The 26,910-nt window shown below is 41.0% G+C and overlaps 1 protein-coding gene across 2 annotated transcripts in view; it reads left to right on the top strand.

Moving 5' to 3' along the window:
- CHCHD3 (coiled-coil-helix-coiled-coil-helix domain containing 3) overlaps positions 1-26,629 on the top strand; it is a 148,352-nt gene extending 121,723 nt beyond the window's left edge. The window contains exons 7-8 of one of the 2 annotated variants that reach the window (XM_084298133.1): positions 20,464-20,599; positions 25,910-26,629. In XM_084298133.1, coding sequence (XP_084154259.1) covers positions 20,464-20,599; positions 25,910-25,933 — 160 coding nt within the window. In that variant the 3' untranslated portion in view covers positions 25,934-26,629. Of the gene's footprint in view, positions 1-20,463; positions 20,600-25,906 lie in introns of both variants that reach the window. The other variant, XM_084298132.1, reaches the window with a different exon arrangement.
- Positions 26,630-26,910: the final 281 nt, after the last annotated feature.

Here is a 26,910-nt window from a genome sequence, read left to right as displayed (position 1 = left end):
GTCGCTTCTTAATTTTCGAGAGACTGAAGTTATAAATAGAAATTAACTTCTTGACTAGTCTTCACTGCAGTGCCCTTACTGAAATTGGAGCGCTTCCTTTGCCATTTTTTCATGAAAATTATTTGGAGGTTTTAGCTTAGTGGATCCAGTTTTGGTCCATTGTGTTAAAAGCACGAGGAAAACATTCTCAGGAGGAAAATATATCTGAAGCATGCACGTAAATTGGAACAGCTTTGATACAGCACATGAAATATCAGTATTACTTGATCGTTTTAAATTCTTCCCGATATCAAATCCTGTGAAATGGCCTGTCTTTTTACTGAAGGTTTAAATTCAGCAGCCGTTATTTTAGCACTGCCTTTTGTATGCAGCTTGATGGATAAATTATGAATGATTTAGTGAAACCTGAAGATGATGCTCTTTTGGTGTCGCCAGGCACTTCTCATGTTCAGTTTAATTGCATGTGAGGATTGAGGACAGAGTTTCAAGCGATGGTGTTTAAAGAGCTTGTTTAATTGGCTGTAAAAGAAGAATTAAATAAGGTTGAACTGCTAAATTTTGTTAATGCATAAAGCAATGTGCTGCATGTCAGTGTGATTTCAGGTTCTAAGTGAGAGATTAATAGATCTAATTGTGGGATTATTATAAAACAGTCTCACTTAATTTTAAACATGTCTAGAATGCGCTGCTAAGTTTTATTGAGATAACTTGAATTTCCTAAACTTTTTAAACCGTATCTCTTTCAAGAGCAAAGAGTAGTGGCTAATTACTTAAATATTTCCTGGGTTTTCCTTTCCTTCCTCCATTTAGTCCTTGAAATTACATCAGCTGTGGCTTCATCAGCCTTTAGGGATAATTCACCCCTGTGAAAGGGAAGAACCAAGTATCCCATATAGGCTCGTATCCGAGAACTGACAGCTCTTCTGTACTTTGTCTGCAGTCCTTATTGATGCCTGCTTATTACCTTCTTCAGTGCTGCCTGGATTAGACGGCTATTCCAAATGTTCATGATAAATGTTTTATCTCCAAGAGGTCCTGATTCACATTGATCAAATTCTGAATTATCAAATGGTTCATCTCTTTAAGACACTAATTCGCATTGATCAAATTCTAAATGACCAGGTTCAGTCAGTTCCTGCAGTACACAAATTACATTAAAACAACATTACTAGAGCATGCTGCCTTTTCTAATGCAGGAGTTATGTTACCCGCAGTTACATTATAACCAGAATTATTATATTATGAAGATGTCTCTGTTATAATCAGAAGTTGACACAAGAAGAAAAGAATGCGTTATTACAGGAAGAGCCGGGCTTTGGGCGAAGATTTGGGCTTTAAGTAATCAAATTGTACGTTTGTATTGTATTTTTTTCCCTTAATTTGAAGGGCTGGTATTGGGAAATTTGGCAGCTGCAGTGGTGACATTTTATTCCCCCGCGGTGTTCGGAGCCAAGTAGCGGCTTGGTTTTTCATTTAGGAACAGAGTAAGCAGATAGGGCAAATCCTGCCTAAAATAAACATTTCTGCTTTATCTGCTGTGGGTTCTGATTCCTCGCAGTGGATAACACTCACAGCTGTGCACTGGTGCTGTTTCAAAATATTTAGCCCTTGCTCTCCCTCTCACGTGGAGCCAGCAGGCAGCGGCTTCTTGCTGCTGTTTTTGGGGCAAAAACACTGAGCCGAGCGGGACCCGAGGTGCCACAGCCCCGAGCCTCGTCCTGCTGTGTCACTTTGGTGTCACTTCCAAACTCCTGCACCTCCAGCAAAGCCAAATTCTGGATCTGGTCCTTCACAGCATTGCGAAGTGTTGGCATGTTGATAGGCTCCTGGGCGAATGTATCCCCTGCAAACAGCTTTAATCACGCAGGATCCTTTGCATCGTGAGACGATTGAGTGTTCATTTCGAGTTTCAGGTTCTGATGGCTTTATTCCCTCGCTCCGAGACAGCTGGTCGGGAGCCCTGCCGTCGGAAGCGATGCCTCTGGGGAGCTGCAGGGCTCGTTTGATTAAACGCAGCGAGGTGTGGGGCTTGCTCGGGCTGCTTCACGCCGGTACCGTCTTCTGAGACCTTTATTAAAAACAGTTTCCCGGATCGAATCGATTTATTTCACGTGCTCCCAGATCATTTCTGATAATTTGATCATTGATGGAGGTGAGGCCTCGGTGTTAGCACGGCAACAGGCTGCTGGAGCCTTGAAAATAGTTCAGTGGGAGGTTGCTTTGGGACACAGTGAACAAGAGTATAAAGCAAAACCTCAGTGCTTTACCTTCCTTTAGTTACTGACTTCTGTGTCATGGAGCTTGGTTTATGAATGCTTATCGAAGATAAAACATAAACCACAATAATTATGTTTTATGGTCATCTGTAGATACCTAGAAACATTAAGAATATTTCCTGTAAGTTGTGTTTTACCTAGTATGCGTTTTGAACTGGCAAATGCAGCTGAGAATGTTTGCCATGAAGTCGTGTTGAGTGGCACTTTGGTGTGGTTCCCTCACAAAGCAGTGCTGCCTATTCTCTGAACATTCAAAATATGCACTTTAGAGAGAAAATAAGCTTTATAATGACCACTGGACAGAGCCCAGGGAACCGTGGGTTTGTTTTGAGGCACAAGGTGATTTCCAGAGACTCTTCTGTGCTTTCTGTAAATAAGGAATATCGATAGCTCCTTAATGCAGACGTCTTCAGTAACTGCAATGTGATACTCACATGACAGTAGTGTAGAAATCCATGTTGGATACATACCCATGTCAATAGTTTGTTCTCTTGTCTCTGCTTGTGTAGATCTGATGGTGAGAAACTTTCGGTTTTCCAGCAGCTCCTTCTGCCACCTTAATTAGCATCAGTTGCTTTTAAAAACTAACGTTAAAAGAACGGATTATAAATTATTTATGAAATACCACATAATATTTTTCAGTAAGAGAAAATAGAAATCTATTTAGAAACCCGTGGACAGAGCCTGCAGGCTTGCCTCCTTCTAGCTGCTCTCCCTTTGCTCAGTCAAAGGCAATGGACTTTAAGTAGAAACATCTGAAATTCATCTTTTCTCTTTCAAACGTAGCATCCATTGCAGTGCTTTGTCATGAAACAGTTTTTTTAATACTGTTGGTGATACCGTTGTTGGTAGTAGTCTTAAATCCTTTGTTCCTAACATTTGAAAAAATGACAAGAGAATTGCAGATGTTGTATTATTTTTTGTGTTTGTATGTAACTGATTATTTAATTTGTGAGCTATACATAATGTAATTATCCTTACAGCGTAAGTTGTGTCCTCTTTTCACTTCGAAGAAACAAGAATAAGCCCCAAACCCCACAATTGGACTCACTCAGATCTTAGTAAGTCAGTGAGAGAAGCACAACTTGGCACAATGCTGTTCTGAAAGCAATGCCACGTGTCGCAGCTGGGGACAACGGTCCTGAGTTACCCAAATGTCTCACAGGTGAGCGTAGGACTGCTAGAAGGAGTGCACAACATTAAATACCATCAACTCAGCTGAAACCACAGGGCTTTTCTTAGCAGCAGAGGTACTTGAACAGTCTTCTTTCTTTCTCCTGCCTTTTTTTGGGTGCCTTAGTTCTCAAAGACATCCCCGCTGTGTAGCTGCCCCAGCAGTGGTGTTCACACAGAGCATGGTCCGTGGCAGTGAGCTGCTTAAATAAATAACCAGTGCTGGTGTCTGATAGCTTAATGGCCTTGCACTGCTCGAGCGAAGTATAAATGGTGTTTTGCAGGGTGGATGTGGCACTGTCACCCCTCTTAGATGGGAAGCAGTCTGGATTCAGAAGGCACAGAGCTGCTTCAGGTGGAAAAGGAGCTGACAGAGACTACAAATCTTTTCTGTCTCTGTTATTTATCTTGTACATCCCAAATTCTGTTCCTTTCAAATGCAAAAGGAAGAAAACAGAGTTTGTTTTCTTTGCTCACCCCTTTCAGCCCGTATTCAGTCCTAATAAACTCGTCTCAGCCCTGCTAGAGCAGAGCTCATTTGAGCAAAATGCTTGACTTTCTACCATTCCTTGTACCTGTGGTTTTGCTTTTTGGACAAACACAGTGCTTCTTGGCTGGGCAAACACTTTACACCATGCACACCTAGATATGCCTTTGCATTGGAGTAAGGAAGCAGAAGTTATTATATTTTAATGTAATACTACATTTATAACTCAGTGATCTTTCAGATAGCCTGTTGCTTCAGCATCTTGGCTTGATGAATGGATTTTGGTGGTCAGTGTTATCTCCATCTCCATTTCTCTCCAACCTGTGAACGTATAGATGAGGATTTCCTTTGAACAGCTTTAAAATATCAAAATCCTATAAACTCCTCAGTGCGTTTACCTGTGAAATGATGATCACTTCATAAATGACAACTTTAGTTTTCCCTACAGCAACAAAGATATTTAACTTTCTTCCTTTGATCGATAGAGCCCATTAGGAATGAGAGTACTCAACAGAGCTGGATGAAATATTAATTGTGCACTTTTCAGCTAGATGCAGATTCATCCTGAGCGAAGTGGGAGCGGGGGATTCTGGCGTAATATCTGTGTGTTTTTCTGGTAAGCCCAGGACTGAGAGTCTGTTTGCGTGGGGATGGGTTTCATTGAGATATTCAAACTCAAATGTGAACTTTAAATGTGCCTCTTTGGGCAGGAGCATTGAATTTTGAAGCATTGTTCTGAAGCATTGAATATGTTAATATATTGAGAGTTATATTAACTTTTTTTTTATACATCCATTATTCAAAATTTAGGTAGGACGTTAATTAAGAGGGCCAAGCCAATTCTTTCCCTATTTGCCCGTATCTTTTTTAGGAATCCCATGTACATTCATTAAGGCTTTCCTCAGGCTATCACCAGTTTTTCACACAGTTAGATACTTTATGGTCTGGAATAGGGAAAGCAATCGTAAAATTCATTTCAGTAAAGCCCAAAGTCATGACTAGGAATTTTTTATCTGATATGAATTAGTACTTAAAATAACAAAAGACTTGCTGGAAAGTAGTTATAACAGCATAAGCTTTCTAACAGATGTAGTCAAACACGCCTAGCTGTCTGAATGTCCCTTTCCTCTTCAGGTGCATCTGGTCAATGTGTTGGAAGGAGAAGCACATGCTCCTGCCTCAGCACACCATGGGTTTTCTGTATTTGCTTACACAGATGTGTTAAGTCATTTTATAGACTTCCTCCTGAAAAGCGAGCGAGCGAAACTCTTCCTTCATGCATCAGTGGCCACCAGTTAAATTGGCGTGTTCCCTAGTTTTGCGTGCCGGTAATCAACCGAGTCCCCTGAAAATTGATGGATGCACTCATTAAGGGCAGTTCTTGCTGCTGGCTGCAGTTTCCTGAGCCACTCGTAGTAACCAGGGAGGACCGAGCGCTCGCGGTGCACTTGGCACGTAGCGCTCTGCTGCGGTACATCTGGCTCCCCGCTCCCTTTCAAGGACTAAAGCCTCTTGTTTTAATACGTTAAGCATCCTTTGTTGGGATTTGGTGTACACACAAGTAAATGATTTCCCAATTACAGTGTTAAACCGAGGAAGGCTAAAACCCACAGTCTCCTCTTTTTATTATTAATTTGTTCTGCGCGTTGTAATCTTGTGTTGCTGAGATTTACCAATACCTTTTTTTTTAAGGAGTTTTTTTTTTTTTTATGAGTCCAAGCCATCTGTAGAACCAAAGCCTACAGATCTCACAGCCCCCACTTCCGAGCACACAGCAGCACGCCTCTTTTTCTAGAAGGGAACGGGTTTTGCAGAGTTGATCGTGGTGATGCTTTTTTTCTAAGAAGCGTACACCTGTTCCTGGTTACAGGGTAAAGAATGAATGGCCAATTACCTCGACATGTTCGAACACGACACTTCACATGGCCAGGAGCTTGTGCTTTCTGTTTGGTGAAGGCCCCCAACTACGTAACCATCCGGTGCAAAATCACGGGGTGGAAAGACAGCGATCCTTGATCAGCTGCTAATCTTGGTGCGTGTGCAAGCTGCGGGGAGGGAGGTCAGTGCCACTGACCTTTGTTTTCCCAGCAGAGCCTTTGAACAAGATGAAGTGATCAAAGCAGGATGCCAGTACATCAGCACGATCTCATTACTTTGTAAGCTGCATGCACAGATGCTGCTGTTGCTGCATCAGGCGTCCCTGATTTACATTCATAACACCTCCATTACAGCTCATTTGCTACTACTTGTAATTAACCAGTTCTTTCTTTTTTTTTTCCTCACTCCCTTCCAGTAGTGTTGGGCTAAATAGGGGGGAAAAAAAATTGACTGCAGTCATTCTGCTTAGACTCCATCGAAGTGAAATCACGGTTGGAAAGCCAAAGTATACATTAAACAGTTGGGGAAATAATATCAAATCATGTGCCTTGTTGCAAAGTGTGGTCGTACCCAGAAAATAAGGTTTATAAAAATAGAATTAAGATGCCTCATAAAACAGTTAAGCTGTCCTGTTGGCTTCCAGTTCAGATGAGGCTAAGTTCAAAAGTAAAACTTCCCCCTTTTATTGCCAGGAGTAAAAATGATTACCTGGACTTGAAAATGGTACAATTTCTTTGGTATCTGGCAAGCATATTCCACCTACCTTATCCTGTAGCTCTGAAAGATTAAAAGGAATAAAAATATGTTATTTATTTTTCCTTAATGTGAAGTTGATAAAGACATGCAGAGAGCAGGTATGCTGCAATAGCTCCTTCTCTGAGCAGAGCTATGCTTTTAATTACAGTTTACCTTCCAGTATTGCTTTTTATCTTCCTATTTACTTAGGGCAGTCCGAAATGAGATGAATCTCGGTGGAGAGTACCATGCAGATTTTGACCTGAGTGAATAGTGAGGGCATCAGCATAACGTAACATAACATGAATACTCCAGCCAGGCCTGGAGCATTCAACAAGCTTCTCCGTATCTTCCACAGAGAAGCAGCCAGGGAATCCTGCTGCCTCATTTCCATTTCTTAAATAAAGCCCTCATTCTCAAGACGTCAGAGCAGCAGAGATAACGCTGCTGATACCAGAACCAGGTCGCCTTTGTTTAAGGCTGGTCCTCCTGCGTCTTCGGTGCGTACAACACGGAGCTGCAGCTGCCAGCATCTGGAGCAGGGGATGCTGCAGCTGCTGGCAGCTGGATGGGTGGCACATGGGGGTGGCACTGGATCGCTGTGTCACTCTGCTGGCCTGATGGAGGAGGAGGTTTGTTCCTTTTGCCACTGGCAGGCTCCTACAAATAAATAAAATAAAGTTGTGCCGGGTCACACTTGGTTAACCTGAATTTATTGGGGAGTAAAACAAAACAGTGCAGCAGGCAGCTGGCAACAGGTGTGCTGCAGGGAGGTTGGGTGACAGAGAAGCCTTTATGCTTTTGTTTAGGATTAATGCTTTTTATGTATTAGAAAGCCTAGCGAATTGCTTCCTAGTGTAAATTTCATTTTAATTAGTCCAACTAAGCTCTACTGCAATAAAAATAACAAAAGGATCTGGGTATATGTGACAGAAGTGAATTCAGTTATCCCTTACAGTTAAGAGACTGAACTGAAGTCAGATGGGTAACCCAAATATACCAAATCTGAGTCTAGAATTAAGAGGTCAGTGATTATCATTTTTCACAAACTTTATAGGCTGTTCTTCCTAATACAGTATATTCTTTTTTAGCGACCTGATTGATTTGGGTCTCATTTATAGGTAAGAGGGCAGAACAGTCTCCAAACTTCTGTTTTCCATCTTAAATAGCATCAAACAGTGACATTTTGGCTTTCTTTGTTGGTCCTCTTAGTAGCACATGTGGTGCAAAATAATTGTGGTTTTGAAAAAATACAATTTTGATTCTTAAGATTTTTGATTCTCTAGGAGTTGACCACAGCATCAACGTGTACATTTTTGTACATGTTGTTTTGTGAAAAGGGGAACAGCATCGGGTCTGTCCTCAGAGGCATTGCTACTTCTTCACACCTCCAAACTCACATAGTTTAACAATTATTCTCCTTCAGTCAGAGGAATTTTGACATTTAGATAACCAAATTTTAGACAGTAGTGGCCTTCGGTGAATATGGTCAATTTTAATTTTTTTCCTAGGAGATGTGAACCTTCAAAAAAAAATTCCCACTCTTCTTAGCTTGAAATTTCCAGCAAGTTTTCCAGATGGGCATCTCTTTAAAAACATCTGTATAAGTTGGTTAATTGATCAGAACATAGCCATGTTGGCCACGAAGCCTTGTTAGTTGGAAGCACTCCGGTCCAACAAGATGGTTTGTGTCCATAGCAGAAAATTTAAGTTTTACTTATTTCCCTTGAAATACTATTCTATTATTTAATATATATTCTATACAGGAAAATTTTGTGCTGATGTGCTGCCTGCCTTTTCTTTAAATTTTGTTCTGTTATTCTCAGTACTCCTCATTGCAAACCACTAAGTTATTTTCTCAACATGCTTTTTGATTCTTTCAGTGGTTATCGCTGCATCTTTAAAGTATGAGTCCTGACATCCAGAGGAGAAAGTGTGTATATTGGTCATGAAATATCCTAACCAGTTTTTGGAATGCTTTTACAACTGCTGACCGCATTTTCTCACTTTCTTGAGCGTGAGCTGCATTTTTAAGCAAATCAAAGCTCTTTTGCTGGCATTTCCGAAGAGGGGATTTCCAAAATATTTTTGTTTTACGTGGGGATTTTAAAACATTTGGCTTGTGTGGGTATGACCTGATATTTTTCTTGCATGGTGCACACTTAGAAGCATGAAGGGCACACCACTTTCTAACCCTAAAAGAACATGGGAAGGCACACAGCTGTTCGGTAGGAGAGATTTTCCCCTGTTACTGTTTATGAACAGTTAAGCATTAGAGGGGTTTGTCAATTCAAGTGCTGCGTGCCTCTTCGGAGGATCCATAACTGAAATTGGAAAACTCGTCAATATTTTAAAAAAATCGTAAAAATGCACTCTCTTGCACTGTCTTCTGCATCTCCATTAATCTGCCTGCAATATAAAATCAAAGTAGAGTCCTGAAACATTTAAAGTACACATTTAAGCCTTGGGGAACAGGACTGGAGAAAATAGATAAAACTAATACGCGGATCTTTAAGGAGACCACTAGAGTGCCATGTCCGTGGCTATAAACGTTATAAAGATAGAGTCCCCTGTCAAGGATGTGTGAAGACGGATAGTGTTCCATAGCCAATGCTGCACCGTGCCATATGCATTACGGGAAGCACCAGCAGATCAGGATTGAAAGGTTTTGCGAGACAGGCTGTATAGATCTGTGTGTAATAGACTGCTGCTCTGTCTACACTGCTTTACTGTTAGCGAAATCTTGCTCTTGCTTGGGCTGATGAAATGCAGCCCCTTTTGTTCCATCACATACGTTCTTTCCCCTCTGCCGTGACTAGATGCAGTACTTTGGCAAAAAAAAAAAAAAAAATTGCCATAACCTTCTCAATAAAAAGATGCCATAAGCACAGTCAGCGTGGAATTTAGAAACAAGTTCTTTATGGATAATTTCAGTGTCAAATGAATCTAGTTCACCAGCTCTTTTCTACTATGTATTTTGGCTCCTTTAGGTAGAAATATTATGGATATTTTTCTGGGTCATCTACAGAATGGGTTTTGGTGGCTCTTCAAGAAGATCAATTAAGCATAAAGCTAATCTATGTAATGGCTCTGTCCTAAGTTGTCTTTATTTTAAACCTGGAGACCTGTTGGTGATGCTGCATGGGACAGAAGTAGTCCTCAAGTTACTCAGCACCTGGTAAACCTCGTGTTTAGGTAGATAAAGTTGCTGCTGCTCTTTGGATCCCCACAGGATGGATGTGTGAAGGTCAAACCCCACCATTGGCCTCTTGTTCTGGGTATGCATTGTAAACTGAGTTTTTTCAGGTAATATCCAAATACATCTTGTTACAGATCAGCCATTATCCCTTACTGCCCTTAATGGTGTGTGTACTACTGAGAATAAGTTTGTGTGATTCTGTCAAACTTTGTGTTCAGTGCTTGCATATAAATCTTCCTTTGTCGCATAGATCTCTGCTAAAAGGACGTGCTGAAATACTGCTCATTTGCACTTCTTACTACGGTTTCTTAACATGATATGATTCAACGATAGGCATTCTCCTGAGGTCTTTATTTTGTCCGTGTAAATCCATATTATAGTACAATATACCTTTCTTGAGCTAGGAGAGATAAAGCCATTGTAACGGACAATCATTTTACTGAATAATGAAAGAAATGAGAAAAACAGTTATTTCTCTAAAACTTTCCTGGCCACTTAGCGTGGGTCCCAGTTTCAGGCCATTTAGGAGATCCATTAAGCCACTGGGTTGCTCCTCTGCATGCATTAGTAACAAACTCAGCGTAATATGGAACAGGCTTGCTGTATCATGGACACATTTATGAAGATTGATAACAGCCAGGGTTCAGTGTTAACTTTTATTGTCAAACAGGCTGCAGGAAAAACTGCCTGGTATTGCTTTTCCTTTGATTTATGGAAAGGTTGCTACATGAAAAAGACATCACATAAAATAGCTCTGCTGGCAGTAGCATTATAAAATAGGGCCGTAAGTAGACCAAACAATAACTAACTACAATTATGTTCATTATTATCTCTCTGAGCTCTCTGTACCTTTGCTAGGGTGCTTTCACTTGCTACCCTGGTAGTTTTAAGGTGGACCCACCTGTCCTGCTCAGTGGGATAAGCATAAGTCCTGCTGTTTTAGATAGGCAGCGCCCCAAGAGGAGCCCTTCCATGTTTGTGCCATCTTCAATCCCTAAAATGAAGGAAATGATCCAGAGTCAACCTGCTTGGGGCATTCCACAAACAGTGCTCGGAGGAAGAGGAAAGGTGTTGAGAAAAAATGCTGTTTTTGTTACAATTTCCATCACTGAGGTATTTTGCTCAAAATTATTACTCTTCTCCTGAATGGGTTATTTCAGACTGTATTGTAGTTATACCCTTAAAATCAAGACCCAAACCCATCTGATGATGGCAGAGATCACCAGGTTCCAGCTCTGGGTGGCAAGAAGAATTGGTTTGTTTCTCGTAGCCTCTGTAATGAGATGTGCTGCAACAGGAGCGAGTCGAATTCTTTAGTTAGCAGCAATTAGCAGCAAAACCTCAGTGAGAACCAGTTAAACTCCAGGGGCACGACCTAACTGGGGAAAACTTTCCTGGTTGATCTGAAGCTTGGCCAACTTGCGATACTCAAAAAAGCACTCCGCTACCCAACAACTATTTGAGACGTTGGCGAAAAAATGGGAACTTACAAATGGTACGTGATGAGGTTGTAAAACAGGAGGCATCAAAATTGCTTCCTGCGATCAGACCGAAGCTCCATCCAGCGACTTGGTGCCTCGTTAATGCTGCCAGCACACAGCAAATGCATAAGGAGAGACCTTTGCAAGCTCTTTCTGAGTTGGCGATGATGATTTTTGGAACACCCTTTTGGTGCTAAACTGCTTTCCAGGTACCATCGTGTCCTGAAACAGTCCCAGGGACATTTCCACCAGCAGGCAGTGAAAAATAACAAAGTGAATCATGAATGCCTTGCTTTAGAACCCCTCTCTCTAAGTGCTGTTCGTGATTTGTTCATGGTGCGAGGTGCATTTTCCCTGCTGAGATGCTAAGAAGGGTGTTGAGGTCATTATGTTTTCCTTTATTTCTACAGCACGTTGTACAAACACATTTAAACTAAGATATATTATAACAAGGTCCAGTACCCACTTATTAGCAACATGTTTGCAGGGTGATTATTCGTCTTTGTGTGTGTTTCTTAACATGTTATTGTTATTGCAGCCCAGCTGATTATATTTTATAAAGAGTGGCTTGCCACAGCCTGGTGCAAGGCTTGGGGAAGTGCACGTAGTCTTTGTAGCTTATCAAAGTGAGTCCGAGCCTCTTTTTTATTGAAAAAACTTCATGCTCAAATGAAAAATTGGCATTCATTTTACTCTCTCTTAACTTTTAAGATTGCAACCTTCAGTTCCCTCCAGTAATCATCACCCACGGGAGCAGTGATGCTTGAAGTGTTTAACTGTTGATTGCTTTTCCTGCGTGCTAGTTCTGCTCATAAAATCTCTTATTTTTTGTGGTCAGGAGCAGGCTTTCGGGCCTCTTACAGTCGAACAAAACAGTTAAACATGTATTGCTCAAGAGAGTAATATTTGGATAATAATGTGCCACGAGGTAGTGTCGTGTAGTGCTACATATTGTGTGCAGCAGTTGACCTTTGCTACAGATAAGAAACACGTCTCCTTATTAGAGCACACTCTATGGCACCTCTATAAAGGGAAAGCTCTTTTTTAGTGAGGTGCTGTGAAGATTTTATTGTCACGAGTTGGGGATGATGATGATACTCGTGAGTTTACAAAGCCTGAAGTGAATTGTGTCGCTCTTGGGAAATGCGCAGCAATAATAAATCCACGCCGTGGTTGTGGTTGTGGTATGGGCTGCTCATTTGGGTGCTTGGTCTTTTTTTGGGTCTGTCTGTGTCCCCTTTGTGTGTGCTCTACTCATGCAGTGACATACCCTTACCATGGAAAATTTAACACAGGGACATGAATAAAATTAAATGGATTAAATATCCATTAAAGTGGATAAAATTGCCATGGTGTTGTTTTGCCACCTTCATATAGAGACAGATTTCATACTGTTGCAGAATGATCTTTTTCTTTAGAAATTAGAAATACTTTATTGTATTTTACATAGTTTTTTTACAGATTAAAACTTGCCCAGGGAAGTGGTGGAGTCACCATCCCTGGAAGTCTTCAAAAGACGTTTAGATGTAGAGCTTAGGGATATGGTTTAGTGGGGACTGTTAGCGTTAGGTCAGAGGTTGGACTCGTTGATCTTGAGGTCTCTTCCAACCTAGAAATTCTGTGATTCTGTGATTAATATACCTAAGAAATCCTGGACCAGCAGTAGTTGCAGACCAGTGGTGATATTAAGACATGGTACCACCTGTTGTTGTTGGCCATGGTGGTCTTTGACCCTCCTGCTCATAAACACCTGAGCGAGTGGAGTCTAGCTCATCCTCATTAATTAATGTTTTGGGAGGAGTAATGAGACAGAGTTCAAGTGATGCTACATGCAAACTAAAAATAATTTGTGATCCGAATTTACATTATGAGGTTTGAAATCAAGCGTTCATATGCTGATCATGCGTGTGTGGATGTGTGGGGTTTTGCTCAGTTCAGGCTGAGCAGATTTATTTGACTCTTGTGGTTGGATTAGTTTGTTTCCTTTCTTGCTTAGTGGTTGGACAGAGTTATATACATCCAACGTGATTGTTCTTCCTCTTGTAACTTGCCAAAGTAGGAACTGGTTTGGATCAGTGCAAGACCAAGAAATTATTTCAATAATATATATATCATGTATGTACATTACATAGATGCAGTATATTCCATGTGGATAAAACTGCACCTTTCAGAGCTTTCTCTTTTTCTCTTATATATCTTATATTTCTAATATAACACTGTAGTAACTATATTTTCTACACCATAAAGGCATGCATGCCCATTTTGTAAGTGTAAAATTTGTATCATTGTCATCCATATGGCTGTTTATTTTAATATTTAAAGCCTACATCCTAGTATTTAGTAAAAACTGTTCTTTAAGCTGCAGGGTTAAAAATGTGCATCTTAAATTTGGGTAATTCCAGCATGTGGTTCCCTTTGCAGCTGTGAGGACCAGCTGTGTGTAAGGTACATTTGTATAATAATATGTTGGTGTACTTTGTATTTTATTTATTTTTTTTTTTTTTTAAGGGAGGGGAATTCTATAAACACGCAGTGATTTGGGATAATAACATTCGATGAATATCATTTTAAATAAAAGTATTGAATCTAATTGTGCCTGTCAGGCTGGACAGCAGTCTCATTCCATTGATGACTTGCTCTTCAAGGTGTTCAGAGCATTAACAGTCCCAGCGGGTCACATCAGAGGCCCTCCTAGCTTATCAGCCAACAGCAAGGAGTGGTACTTGAGGAAAACTGTAAAAATAGGGGCATTAGACAGGGATGCCATTTTACCTTCGAACAGGCAGTGAAGTGGGGCTTTCCTGAGCCAAACACTGTATTTTTGCTCATAATCCTTTGATGGACTTCTCTTACAGTACCTTGTAATTGGCTTTTGAACCGAGCTGTGCTTATGATACCCCCGGTATCCTCTAGCAGTGAGTTCCAGCTTTTCATTAGGTGTTGTCTGGAAAAGGCTTGAATTATGTTTTTGGTTGTAAACCTACTGCTAGAAGACTTCATTGGCTGTCTCTCTGAATAATTGCTCCTTATGCCATTGATGATTTCGTACATCTGCCACATGTTTACTTGCAATTGTCTTTCTCTAGGCTGAAGAGATCTAGTCTAGTTCATGCAATGTCCTCAGAGGCTGAAGACCTCAGCAATTAGTTCACCAGTCTAATTAGGATTCAGAACCAGGAAATCTTTCTGATCCACATCCCAATTTCATCGTGGTGTAAGTCCCAGCCCAACAGAGGGTTTAAGAATGTGCATAACTTTGCACATGCAAATGTGGAATTACTCACTGCGTGCAGTTACGCTTGTATTTATGTGCTTTGCCAGATTTGGGATCGTAAATTCTCTGTTAATCTTAGAGATGCTCTTTCCTCCCTGAATGCAATGAATGTGTTGTTGCATTACGAGGAATGGTTTCCACTTTGCTTATGATAAAAGCTGAACCTCTCTCCTACCAACATACCAGGTGGTTCACCAGGTGGGAAACATTCACTGGGAAAAAATAAAAAAAATAAATTAAAAAAAAAAAAAAGACCTAGAAAGGTCAATAGTGCTATCTGCCAGGCTTCTGTGTTAAACCAGGTTTTTGTCAACATATTGAACTTGACTTAGCGCACTCTAGACATAATTAAACGTCTGCCTCCAAGCGGTGCGTGTGCGTGAATATACTGGGATGTGTCTTTCCGCCTCTTCTCATCTCCATCCCTAAATTTCAGAGGTCAGGACGTTGGGAACAGATTTTAATTTGCTTCCGAGGGAGACGAAATAAATGAGAGAATGACAAACATTTGCCGAAGTTTTTGTCGGGGCTGGGATTGTGGAGTCTAAAAATACCACGGGCAATATTAACACTGGAGCTGATCCCTCGTAGCACAAGAGATGCGTGTGTCAACAGGCAGAGGGGGGTTGTGCTCAGACTTGGGCAGAAGTCATTTTTTTAGCATTACTGTGCACTTTTAGTGTTCTCACTTGTAACAAAACAGGAACGACTGCGGCTCTCTTCCACCAGAGATTTGTTAGGAAAATTCTTTTCTTTTACAGCTTTTGGAGAAGTCACACTATGTAGTCAAGTGTAAATAAAAGCAAGAATCAACTCTGCAGTACTTGATCTTTTGCTGGCAGCACTTCCCACATGGTAATTTTGAGGGCTCTGTGTAGGCACAGTTTGATTATGGACTGCTTCGCAACGTCGGTTGTAGATACTCCGAAATCAGATCGTGGTATTGCTTCCAAGTGATCTTTAGAAGAACAGAACCATTTGGTTTGTGCTTTACACGTTTCGTAATGCACTCGCAAGTCATCACCTACTTAATGTGCGAAGACAATTTTTAAAAATAATTTAATATAAAGAGTAAATTAATTTAAAAGCTAAAAATACTGGTGCAGCAGTAAGGATCTTCATTACCATATGCCCTTTTGTGTTTTTTTTTCCCCCTGTTCTCTGTTTTGCAACTATTTTCTGTACTGTAAACAAGTCCTGTGAATTCAGCAAGCAGTGATTCTGTGGAAGCAGCTCCTTTTTGGATGAGGTAATCTTAAAAAAGAATAAAACCCCCAGCACCACCTTTTTGTATCTTGGTGGAAAATACCCCCTGTCTTGCCGCTGTTCCAGACTTGTCGCTTCCACCTTGTCTCTGACCCGACCTTCTCCCTAGGTCTTCTCAGCTAGGCGTACCTTTTGCTCTTGCTGACTCTTTATGCAAAACATACAAAACATGGCCTTCCTTGTCCATCTGCTCAGCTAAATCCCTCGCAGCTCGTGGTATCAGTTATTGCAACATACGTTTTATTCCCCGTGGCCACGAGAAGGGAAATCTTGCCTTGACGGTGTCAGCTGAGAGCAGTGCTGTAAATGGTTTGCCTCCCCAATATTCCCATCATCTCCTTTCATCGTCCACTGGCTTCCCTTCACCTGCATCACTTACAAGTCACACATCTTCCCTTTTGAAGCCCTTTATGGCCCATATCTGCTTTGCTGTCACTTCCAGTCCCCATTTGCTTTCTCTCTGAAGCACTGCTGACACTACCTTCCACCCCCAACTCACCCCTTTTACCAAACAAGCATCTGCTTTCACTGTTTCTCATTATAAAAAGAAAATTTCAGTAGACGTAGGCGAAGATAATTGATTAACTTCCCCCAAATCCCTTTAAGATTCCTCTTGGTTGCTCATAAAGCACGTGAAAACAGTCAGGCTGTTGCTGTGCCTATTGCGAGGGCACTGCCTCAGTTTCCTTTTGTTTCACCATCTTTCTGCATCGATTTATTGCTTCTTATCTTTCTGGGCATTATAAGCAGGTTGAGGAAAGACACATCTTTTTTTTTTTTTCCTTGCTTTGCGTGCTACCAGTGCAGGTGGGGTCTGATGGTGGCGTGGCTCCTACAGCTGAAAGGAGCAAATAAAGCAGCTCAGGACCTTGGCTCCAGTCCTTCACCGTGCTGCCGTGTTGGGTCTAAGAGGTAATGTACTCCTTTTTGGGGATTGATTTTGAAGCTGACACTTCCCTGGGTGACACCTGGCATGACTAGGAGAGCAGCACATGCTGGGGACAGTCCCCTTTTTGTAGCTCGGACACACACACGTGCTGAGCTGCTGGTTTGGAGGGGACAAATTTACATTTAGGGATGCAGGCTGGGCTGTGCTGCCTGGCCTCGGACCCAGAGCATCATCTCTGCTTCTTTCACCGAGCACAAGGTAGCTGTAGATGCCAAGGGTTACACGGAGAAGAACAGATGCTTCTGATAAGTGTCAGCATTTTAATGAGGAATAAAATTAAGCCCTGGATACTTCTGGCCATCTAATGGCAGAGGTTTTTGTAATCCATGCTGGTTTTTTGTTGCTTTTTTTTTTTCTTCTTTCTATATTTTATGACAATTGCCTGAAGTCCTGATCTGGTGGGATTATGCCAGATACCTGCACAGTTGGAAACTCATCAGCGATTCAGATTCCTTCAGTCAGAATGTCAGTTTTATCACAAAACTTGCCATGGTGATTTCAGATTTCCTCTTTAGTAGACATTTTGTTTGAATGCCGTGAAGGGGCTCCTTTCTCGGAGCCCCCAGGAATACAATAAGCTATGCTCTTTGAGACAGGCTAGATGAGTACAAAGTTCCTCTCATTAAATTTTCTCTTCATGCCTTCGCATAGAATATTTCTTTATAAAGCTCTCTCTTATTTTCTTTTGTGTCTTCATCCCATTACCTTTATGAGATTGTGGTGCATCAGCTTGATGGAAAAGGTGGGCGCGTGGCTCCCTCCGAGGTTTATTCGGGCACGCAGAAATATTTGCTGGCATGCAAGGTGCTCGAGGAGCAGCTGGGAAAGCGAAAGCAGATCAAGTAATTGTAAACTTAATAAAAACACGTTAATAAAAGCATGCCGGGTGGTGCGCGGCGCAGCTCGGGCTGCTGCTCATATTGACTTTGGAGAAGAAAGGCATTTTAAATTTCGCGTGTGTTGATTCAGTAAAGTAGTTATTGAGTTGCGCTGAATGGAGATGGGCCTCGGTCAGGCTTTCCTGTCAGTCCTTGTTGACTACTACAGTATATATTTTTCCCATTGCTTTTTTCAGTTTAGTTGTGAAATTCCCAAGTAATTAAAAAAAATTAAGGAAAAGGTTGAAAAGGGTTGGATGCTTTCCCTGCAAATATCTCAAAATAAAGCTCTCAGGACACAGGGAAGGAACCTCGTGCTTGAATAGGGTCAGCTCTCACCAGATCAGGTTGGTTTATCCATTCAGCCTTTAAAATCTTTGTGTTTCCCCAGCAGATTCCTCCTAACAACTGTTTTTTGCGCTGTTTCCCTTTTCTGACAAGCTTCTTCTCCAGTCGTGCCCCACCAGACCTTTAAATGTGTCTGTAAAATTACCCTTATTTACAGGAACATTAGCGAGGTTATCTTTTAGGGAGATGTTTCATTTCCCTTTTGAGGAGTTTCCTTGCCGGTGGCTGCCTCTGACTGTCCGTCTGGGAGTCCTGTCATCCATCACCAACCAGAAATCAATCGCAAACCCTCTGCTGGGTTTACCATAATGTGTGCTGCAACCTCCTTTCCTGAGCGGGAGATCCTGCCCCGCGTGCTTTATGGCCATCTAATGGTAGATAGTAATCTCATTTAGCGTTTTCCCCAAAGTGCAAATAGTGCATTAGGGGAGCATAACAAGCACAGCAGATCAATACGGAGCCGGTGCTCTCCTTGAAGAGATTAATCCAAGAAAATGGACTTGGTTGACTTCAAGGAAATGGCCCCGTTTGCATTGACCAGCGCTGGGGCTGGGTTGTGGTGGTGGGCTGAGAGCACGTTTGGAAAATTCACCAGTGAGAAGTCGTAGGATGAGAAGAAATCGTGGTGAGGCAGGAGACGACACGTCTGCCCGAACTCCAGTGCTGTCGGCAAGGCGAAGTGTCCATTGAAGCATTCAGATAAGGAATAATATGTGTCTTTGAATGGCTAATGGCACGGCTCAGGGAAACAAGCCATCCACAAAGATCCTTGCTGCAGGTTAGCGACCCCCCCAGATGGCTTATGTAAAGAATTTACATTTACAGAATTTATGTAGCCAGTGTACAGAAGCCCGTTCCCTTCTCTCTTCACATTTAAGACACGCTCAACGAAGTCACTTTAAAAACACTTGTGAATAAAGGCACTGCTAGGTTTGCTGTGTGAGGGTTTCGCCAGCTCCTGCTCTATTGTACTGGATTATCAATCCAGACCAGGGTCTCAGGCATTTGAAACGAGTGCTGGTTTAGTTGGACCTAAATCATCAGAGCTGAGTCATACAGCTACAAAGAGCGGACGAGATGCTTCAGCCTTTACTTTTATCCCATCCAGCCCCAGCCCTTGCTGTAGTCAGCCGGTGTACAGCATTTTATGGCCGTACATTTTGATGCCTAACACGCTCTTGAAACGCTTGCTGATATCAGCAGAGGGGGGATTAAGGGAAAATCCTCATCCGTAAGAGTCTACAGAAGTTTGAACTTTCAGATCATAAAGTGGGGAAGCACCAGGGACTGCATTTAAATTCTGCTTCGGGTATTTCACAGATGTACGGTAATGAATGAAAAGAGGAAGAGGGCTGTTTTCTATAGGTATGGATTGTAAAATCAAGGCGACTTAACAGGTCTTTTTTGGTACTACATCTTGAGTGATTGCCCAGAAGTCAGCTCCCCCAAGGAACCGCATTGTGCTTCATGTTTCGCCTTCTCGCCGTAGTAAAGCAGAGATCTGTCTTGGCCAATCAGCAAAACAAGAAGGAACAGAGGATTCATCTGAGGATGCTGTGGCTGATGAGGCTCGTTCTTTTTATGACCTTATTGAACTAAAAATAATGTGGATGTTAGAACAGCCATTGTCGGGCTTTCCCGGTAGGGTAAATGGGAAAGTGTATGAAGTATACAGTTCACACACATAAAACAAATGGTAGTTTTAAAATTATATGAACCTTCAATGTTTTTTTTTATAAAGTTTTATGGCTCTTTTTCTACTGCTAAAATGGTTTATTTTTGCTGTGAAAGGGCTATAACAGTAACTAGATTTTGAATACCTTAAAAGATGTTTATAAAGCAAATGTCCAATTAACTTGAAATTACAGTGGACCTTTCATCTCTCTAACACTCTGCCACCCACTTGCTTTTGAATCAGGAAAGTATTGTATTCCCATTTAAATTCTGTGCCACTATCAGTGTAGATAACATTACATAGATTAATGCAAATGACAAGATTTTTGTCCAAAAGAGGGTTTATTTTGCAGAACAGACGAGAGGAGTTTCCATTCCGTTGTGTATTGCATCAGCCAAAAAGATGACAAGAGTAATTAATCCATACAGTAAGGAAAATAGACAAAATTCCTAAATAACTTGCACATCTGGCGTCAGGGTTACAATTGAGGTGATGGGTAGAAGAAGGGAAGGAGGATGCGCCAAAAATAGAGGCTATCATCAGATCAGCAAAAGCAGATTGTGTAATTTGCTGATGCTAGCAAGTTTTCTGCATTCTCTAGGTCAGCCCAATGGGTGCTTTCTGCCTTCTGCAGTAGCAATATTTAATAAGTAGCAAGACTATATGGTCCTAGGACTATACAACAATGAAGCTTAATGCGTCCTGCAGTTCTGTGGCTGTTTTTGTGACTGCAGCCTTCCTTTGTAACTTTAAAGTGTTTTCCTTCACATCCATTATTTAAAGTTGCATCTTTCCTGAAACGTTTTTGAGAAGGAAATCAAAATGTTCTTTCTTCTTTCCCCAGGCGATACGAGTCTCATCCAGTCTGCGCAGATCTGCAGGGTAAAATTCTGCAGTGTTACCAGCAGCATGCTCAGGAGACCCTCAGCTGCTCTGCACTGGCTAGCCAATACCTGCATTGTGTCAATCATGCCAAACAGGTGGGTGTACAAATATTGCAACTGAAATAATCATGGAATAAAGAGAGGAAGACTGTTGGATTATCCAATTAGTCCCTCTTACATGCTAAAGCATTACTGTTCCCTGTATGTGTGGACTCACAAGCTCCAAGGAGTCCACTTTCAATTTATTTAAATGACAGGGTTTCCATCTCTTCCCTTGGGAAACTGTTGGTTTATGTACAACCTGTCACTGTTGGCAGATGTTGCCTGGTATCTGCAGTTTTAGCAGTAAGACAAGGGGATTTAACTAAGTGGTACTATTTGCCATAAATATGGCCACTTTCAGTAACAGGTGAATGCATGTCTCAAACTAGATTGCTCACCAGTTGGAAGTCTTCATTTCTTTTATGTACTCAGAGTCTAATACTGCCATTTACCTGGTCTTTTCCCCTTGCCATCCAATTTGCTACGGCATGGGTTGTTACTTCAGATTATAAACTTTTATTCTTTATTAGTGCAGCTAAAGGGAAATGACAGTACTGCATAAATGTTTCAGTTAAAAGAAGCTACAAGTTCTAAACGTGATTCTTTTTCATCACCTTAAATCAAATACAGTGAAGTATATGTTGATCTCAACTGTGTTTTTAGCCAGTTGGAGATGTGCTTGTAGGCCGTATATATAGTATATATAAAGGTGCTTAAATAAGTCTGTTGATCTTTATTTCTGCTAAAGTCTGAGTTAATCTCTGAACATGTGAAAACACATGCTCTAATTTGTTAGCAGGGACTGAGCAAGAACGTTTAGTACTTGATAATGTCAGTCATCACTAGAGTTAGTCCTGCCGGTACAGAAGAGCAGTAAGACCTTGACAATAATCATTCTCTGAGACCTTTGTGCACTTTTGCTGGTGCAGTCCTGCCCTGGCACTGCTGAAGAGCTTCCTGGAGTCAGTGCTGCTTGTGGTTTAGCACTGTGTAAATTTTGTGGGAGGTTACAGTTGCATGGCAGTGCTACAGTGGTTTCTGCAGGCCACAGCACTCAACACGTTTGTGGGGTGCTGTTATTATAATTATTTGTTTATACAGTTAGTGGGCTCCTTTCTGAATAGGCTGGAAGACAGGCGCAGCCAGCAGCTGTAGTGTCCTTGTTCACTGAAAGAGCTGTGGTGCAGGACCAGGACAATTTGTGGGGCTGTCAGGGCAGCTCTGAAATCTCTTTGTGATATTAAACGTTGTTATCATCAGTGAAAACTTTGCCTGAAGAGGGTTCATGTGATGAAATTTAAAAATAAATGAGATCAACCTCTTCCTTTCAAAATTACCTCCTTCATTACACCCCTCGGTGTTTCTCCTGCCCACTTTTAATGCTCCTGTGCTCCTTCATTTCCTTTAAAACCCTACAGCCTACCAGGATCCCTGCTCATGAAATTTTTTTCCTGATGGCAGAGCCTGAGGCTCTTTTAAAATGCCCCATGCTCAGACATCCAAGCATGAGAAGTGCAGTAAGTTTTGTCCAGGTGCCTTCCTTGGGCACAGGACAAGTTTTGCCTGTCCCCCTTTTTCCCTAAACTATACAGTTTTCCATGGCTTTTTGAACTTTTTTTTTTTTTCTTTGAATTGCTTGCTACTGTTTTATTTAATTCCATTCTCTTCCTACTATAACGAGCAAGAATTGGTGTATGCATTTATTTTTTTTCTAAGATTTCTTTTAGTATGATTTTTGTATTCCAAAATCCAGTTTGAAGTTACTAGACAGAGGATGTTTTGAGAAATTTTAGAAAAAAAAAAGGCTAGCGAATAATATTAGGTCATTATGTAGTCAACATCACTGTGGCTTGCATCATCTGAAATGCTAATTTACTGTATTTATAATTCTACATTATTTTTAACAGTAACTACAAAATTTATCCTAATTATTCATATTTAAGCTATAACTAAAGTTAGTATCTGATAGTAATTTCTTCAGAAGACTATGATGAGGATGAATTAATTCATGTTCAGAAGGTGCAGGAAAAGGAAATTGCATAAATATGAGCATTAGGTTTCTGAACCCTTTTTAAACACCTTTTTTGTTGAAGATCTTCAACCAAGCCTGTCAAGTAGTTAAAAGTGTTTCCTAAATGCTTCTTATTCTCTTTCACACATGCTTCAAGATGAGAATTCAGAGAGGTTTCTCTCTTATGATAACAGAGAAAGAGAAGCCTTTTATGATGGAAATATTTGCAAGCAGGAACGATTGTTTTTCATAATGAACATCAGTCCTCTAGAGCTCATCCTCCATGTGTTGCAGCTGTAAATGTAATTATTTTTACTCGCTGATTGCCTGGAAGTCCAGACAAACAGTGACTTTGAAATAATTGCTAAACGCTGCTATAAAATACTGCAAAATTACCTACTGTGTGTGCTTGCTTGGAAGACAGAAGAGCAGGATAAATAGTAGATTCAGAAATGAAAAAGTTAACTGACACCGGCTACAAGAAACAAACAAAGAAGAAAATTTGCTAGAGGGAATAGACCAAGATATTGAAAACCAAATAAGTTAACTAATCCGATTTCCTGGCGGTGAGTCTGGGCACTTGTGCTCAGGCTGAGCACACTCTGTGCTTTTCATAAATTGAATTTATTGACTCCTCTTTCTTTCCTATCTTGCTTATAATTATCTCACCCTCTCTTCTGTATGCTCCTTATTTCTCATCCTGTCTGTAATCTCATGTCTCTATCTGTCCTTTTCTCCCCTTGTTAGAAAGGCCCAGAGAGCTGTTAATTCAGAGGAGTTTGACACATTGTTGTATCTTCAGTTTAAATCTTTTCCCAAAGTCAGGGGAAGCTCGTGAGATAAATTAAGCTCTATTATTAATGTTTGTATTTTATTATAATAGAAACAGAGAGAAAAACTACTTAATGGAGCCATTAAAGGGAAGATATTAGGATTGTCTGTGCCATGGATCTGTGTTCCCAGTGCTGACGTATCTCCAGCAATGCCATTTTTTTACAAAAAAATGACATTTTTATTGCTGGTCCTAATGTACCATGCACTGATGTGGACAAGGTGGCTGTTGAAATAACCATTATTTTTTTCTAGTCTACAGGGAGTCCTAATTCCTACATGGAAACACAGCAATATTATAGTGTAATGAAGTCTATGCAATAGTTTCCTGCTAGACCACTGAATATCACAGGGATGCAAGTCTCTGCAGGTGAGGTTCGAAAGTATTTCAAAGAAAGGTGCTGACAGCTGCTGGTGTCTGACAGCCTGGCTCCTAAATGCTGCCCTTCAGCCTCTCCAGCCTCTTTGTGCCCATTATTGTGAATTGGAGGGTAGAGTGGTCCTCAATGATGCATCCTGGTCAGCACAAAACCGTCTTGTTTAGCCTCATTCTCCAGGTGCCATCTCTCAGTCTAATGGAAAAATATGTAAAATTAGTGTAGCTGGAAACACTTTGGGCTGAAACACAATAAAGAGACGTTGTCTTTTAACACTATTTAAATTTAACACCACCTTGACTGAAGAAAGTTCATTATGGAAGGGTCGGATCAGGTTCCCTTCATGCCTACATCGGTGTCACGGAGAAGACACAAGGAAAAAATGCTAAATACATGAAGTAACTGTCTAAGTGATGATAAATTACAAGAGTCAGTAAAGAACATTAAAAAAAAATACAGACAAAAGCAAACAAAGCCCTGGTACCCTCCCACTTTTCTGCAGATGAAATTTTGTGGGCAGAAATCTGCATGTGATGAACAAATACCTGCAATTGCTTTCCTTAGGACATTAAGTGAAAAAAAAAAAGTAACAGAATTTTGCTCAGATCTTTTGGGAATTTCCCGTGATAATTTATGCAGTGTTAAATTTACGCAAAGTTAATATTCAGCCCAGCAATGGCTTTGAGCAAGTTTCTGTGGTACAACTGCAAAAGGAGACTTCCCGATGAAATAGCCTGCGCCAGTTTTACCGAAATCTCTGTGGGAATACTGTCGAGTGAGAGCGGAGATTGTGTTAACCAGTAAAAGTTTCCCTTATCTTTGTTTATAAAAGCAACTAGGGAGTGTAAAACTGATTCTTTTTATTTCATCAGCACGTACATCTCTACCATGAGTTGTAGAGAACATTTGTGATCACGAGGACATTTTCCATCTTTTCATGTGCTCACTGTCCTGCTCCTTGCTATGCATCTTCATCCTCCTTGCAGGATCACTGCTTGAGTGGTTCTCCAGATAATTTTTAGAAAGATTGTGAGAATTTGGTTAAAGACATAAATGACAACAGGTTTCCGTTCCCTTTATTTTTAGTTTTCCTGAATCCTAACTCTTTGTCTGACAGTACAGGCCTGCAAGAAACTATGCCCGGTGTGGCCAGGTACTGACCACGTATTTGAATCACCTGTTGGTAGGTCTCCTGTAAGACTTCAAGGTTCACATCTGGGCCTGCTCCTGACATAAGCCCAAAAAATTGTCAAATCCCTTGCTATTATTTGTTACAAGGAGACTCATAATTACCAGCTTTCCCATCTTCTGGATTTTGAAGGGAAGAACAATAGATTGCCTTGGTCAACATCATAGTCCACCAGTGAGTGTAGGTGGTCTCCAGCACGCTAGAGCCTGTTTTCTGTTCATTGTACTGATTTAGATAAGTAGTACCTGTACATGTGCTTGTTTCTACGGCCCCTTTATTCATGAATCATGGCAGTTGGAAGTTCTTGGTAGAGCTCAACATATCGTCCTTGCAAGTCTGCATTTTTCTGGGAGACTCTGAATAGAGTCGAGACCTCTGTGGCAGAGCTCTCTGGTGTGGCAGTAGAAATAATTCTTGGAGGACTTGACAGATCTATACTTTTAGCTCTTGGTGGCCTGACTGTGCACAGGAGGTGAATAATGAAGTGCAAGTGCAGTGCGACATGTTCAGACTATCAAGATTTCAATGATGATTTGGAATATAGGAAGAAGGTAGGTAGGGGAGATACTTATTGCTGTATGACTTCAGGATATATTTCCTCGAGTATGTAACTGCTGGGAACAGGATTTATCTTATTGTAAGGTCAGATGTTTTAATTTCCTTAATAGCCATAGCATGACTAGAGCTATGATAGCATTAAGATGGATGAATAGGAATTGTTCCTGCAGCTCTCCAGCCCTCCAGATGTCTGGATTGTTGAGTCTTCAGATAGCTTCATTCTGCCTCTGTGATGATGTGTGTGTTGACAGTGTTTCCTTTTCTATATTTTAATTGAAAATATTGCAAATCCTAGGAAGGAATTGTAGCCAAACTTCAGTGTGTCTCTGGAATAATTTTGATTTATTGAAATATGTTTTTTCCCCTCTCTTTCCCTCCCCCAACCGTTTTCTTAGCAGAGCATGCTTGGGAGAGGAGGATAAAGGCATTGTCCAAATCAAGCACAAGACCATCAACTCTAATTTCAGCAGAAGAGCATTTTTTCCCAAGAATGATATGACAGCCCATTTACAGGGCAGACCAATAAAGAGAAGAACTGGAAGAGCCATTTCAAGAGCAGCAGCCATCACGGCTCAATCAGTGTGACCATTTGAAAAGCCAAGACCTATATCTTATTACATCAGAAATCTTACATCCGAGGATACTGTTCAGTCTTAGTAAAATCCACTTATTGGTGATTGAAGGAAGGAAAAGAAAAGAACCTCTCACTGACCTTAGAAAGGGGAAATATCCTTCAAATGCTGCTATTTCATTGAATCTCCTCAAAAATTTCTCACTGTCAAAGGCGTGGGTATGTAACACTTGCTGTGCCGGGATGTGGCAGCAGTCTGTGAGCAAGCCAGCTGCCTCTTCTCACTGCACAGCCTGCGTTCGTTGCTTACACGAAGTGTTTCCTACAATGGATGATGACGTAAATTTTCCTTTAACTTATTTCACAAATTATGTAATTAAATTAAGTCTCTCTTCAGGCCTTCTGCTGGAATGGTAATGATCCAACACTTGAGATGTAACATGGCCTTTATTTACATGGAATGATGCTGTTGTGCTCCTCACTCCTATCAAGTACTGACGAATATGCCTCGCTCTGTACCAACAATAAATGTATTTTATGAACAAGATTAATGTCTCAGTCTGTCTCTCTTTCCACTTCTTGGAGGCTGATGGTGTTCCCTCTGCTGTGCTGTCACGTTTTTCCAGCAGATGTTATTGCTGAGGCTTTACAGCATAGACTTTTACGCATAACCAGCCTTGGTTTGGGGAACAGTACTTACACATAACTGCTTTCCATCGCAGCAACCTAAAAGGATCCCGTGTGATATAGCATGTTGTGATTCATGCACCACCAGAGTTTCCTTTCTCAAAAAGGATTTGGGAATGAAAGGGCACGTAGCTTCATGCA

This window comes from Netta rufina, assembly GCF_964035555.1.
Source record: "Netta rufina genome assembly, chromosome: 1".
NCBI lineage: Eukaryota > Metazoa > Chordata > Aves > Anseriformes > Anatidae > Netta > Netta rufina.
The sequence above is the reverse complement of the archived record's forward strand: the minus strand, read 5'-3'. Positions and strand labels throughout refer to the sequence as shown.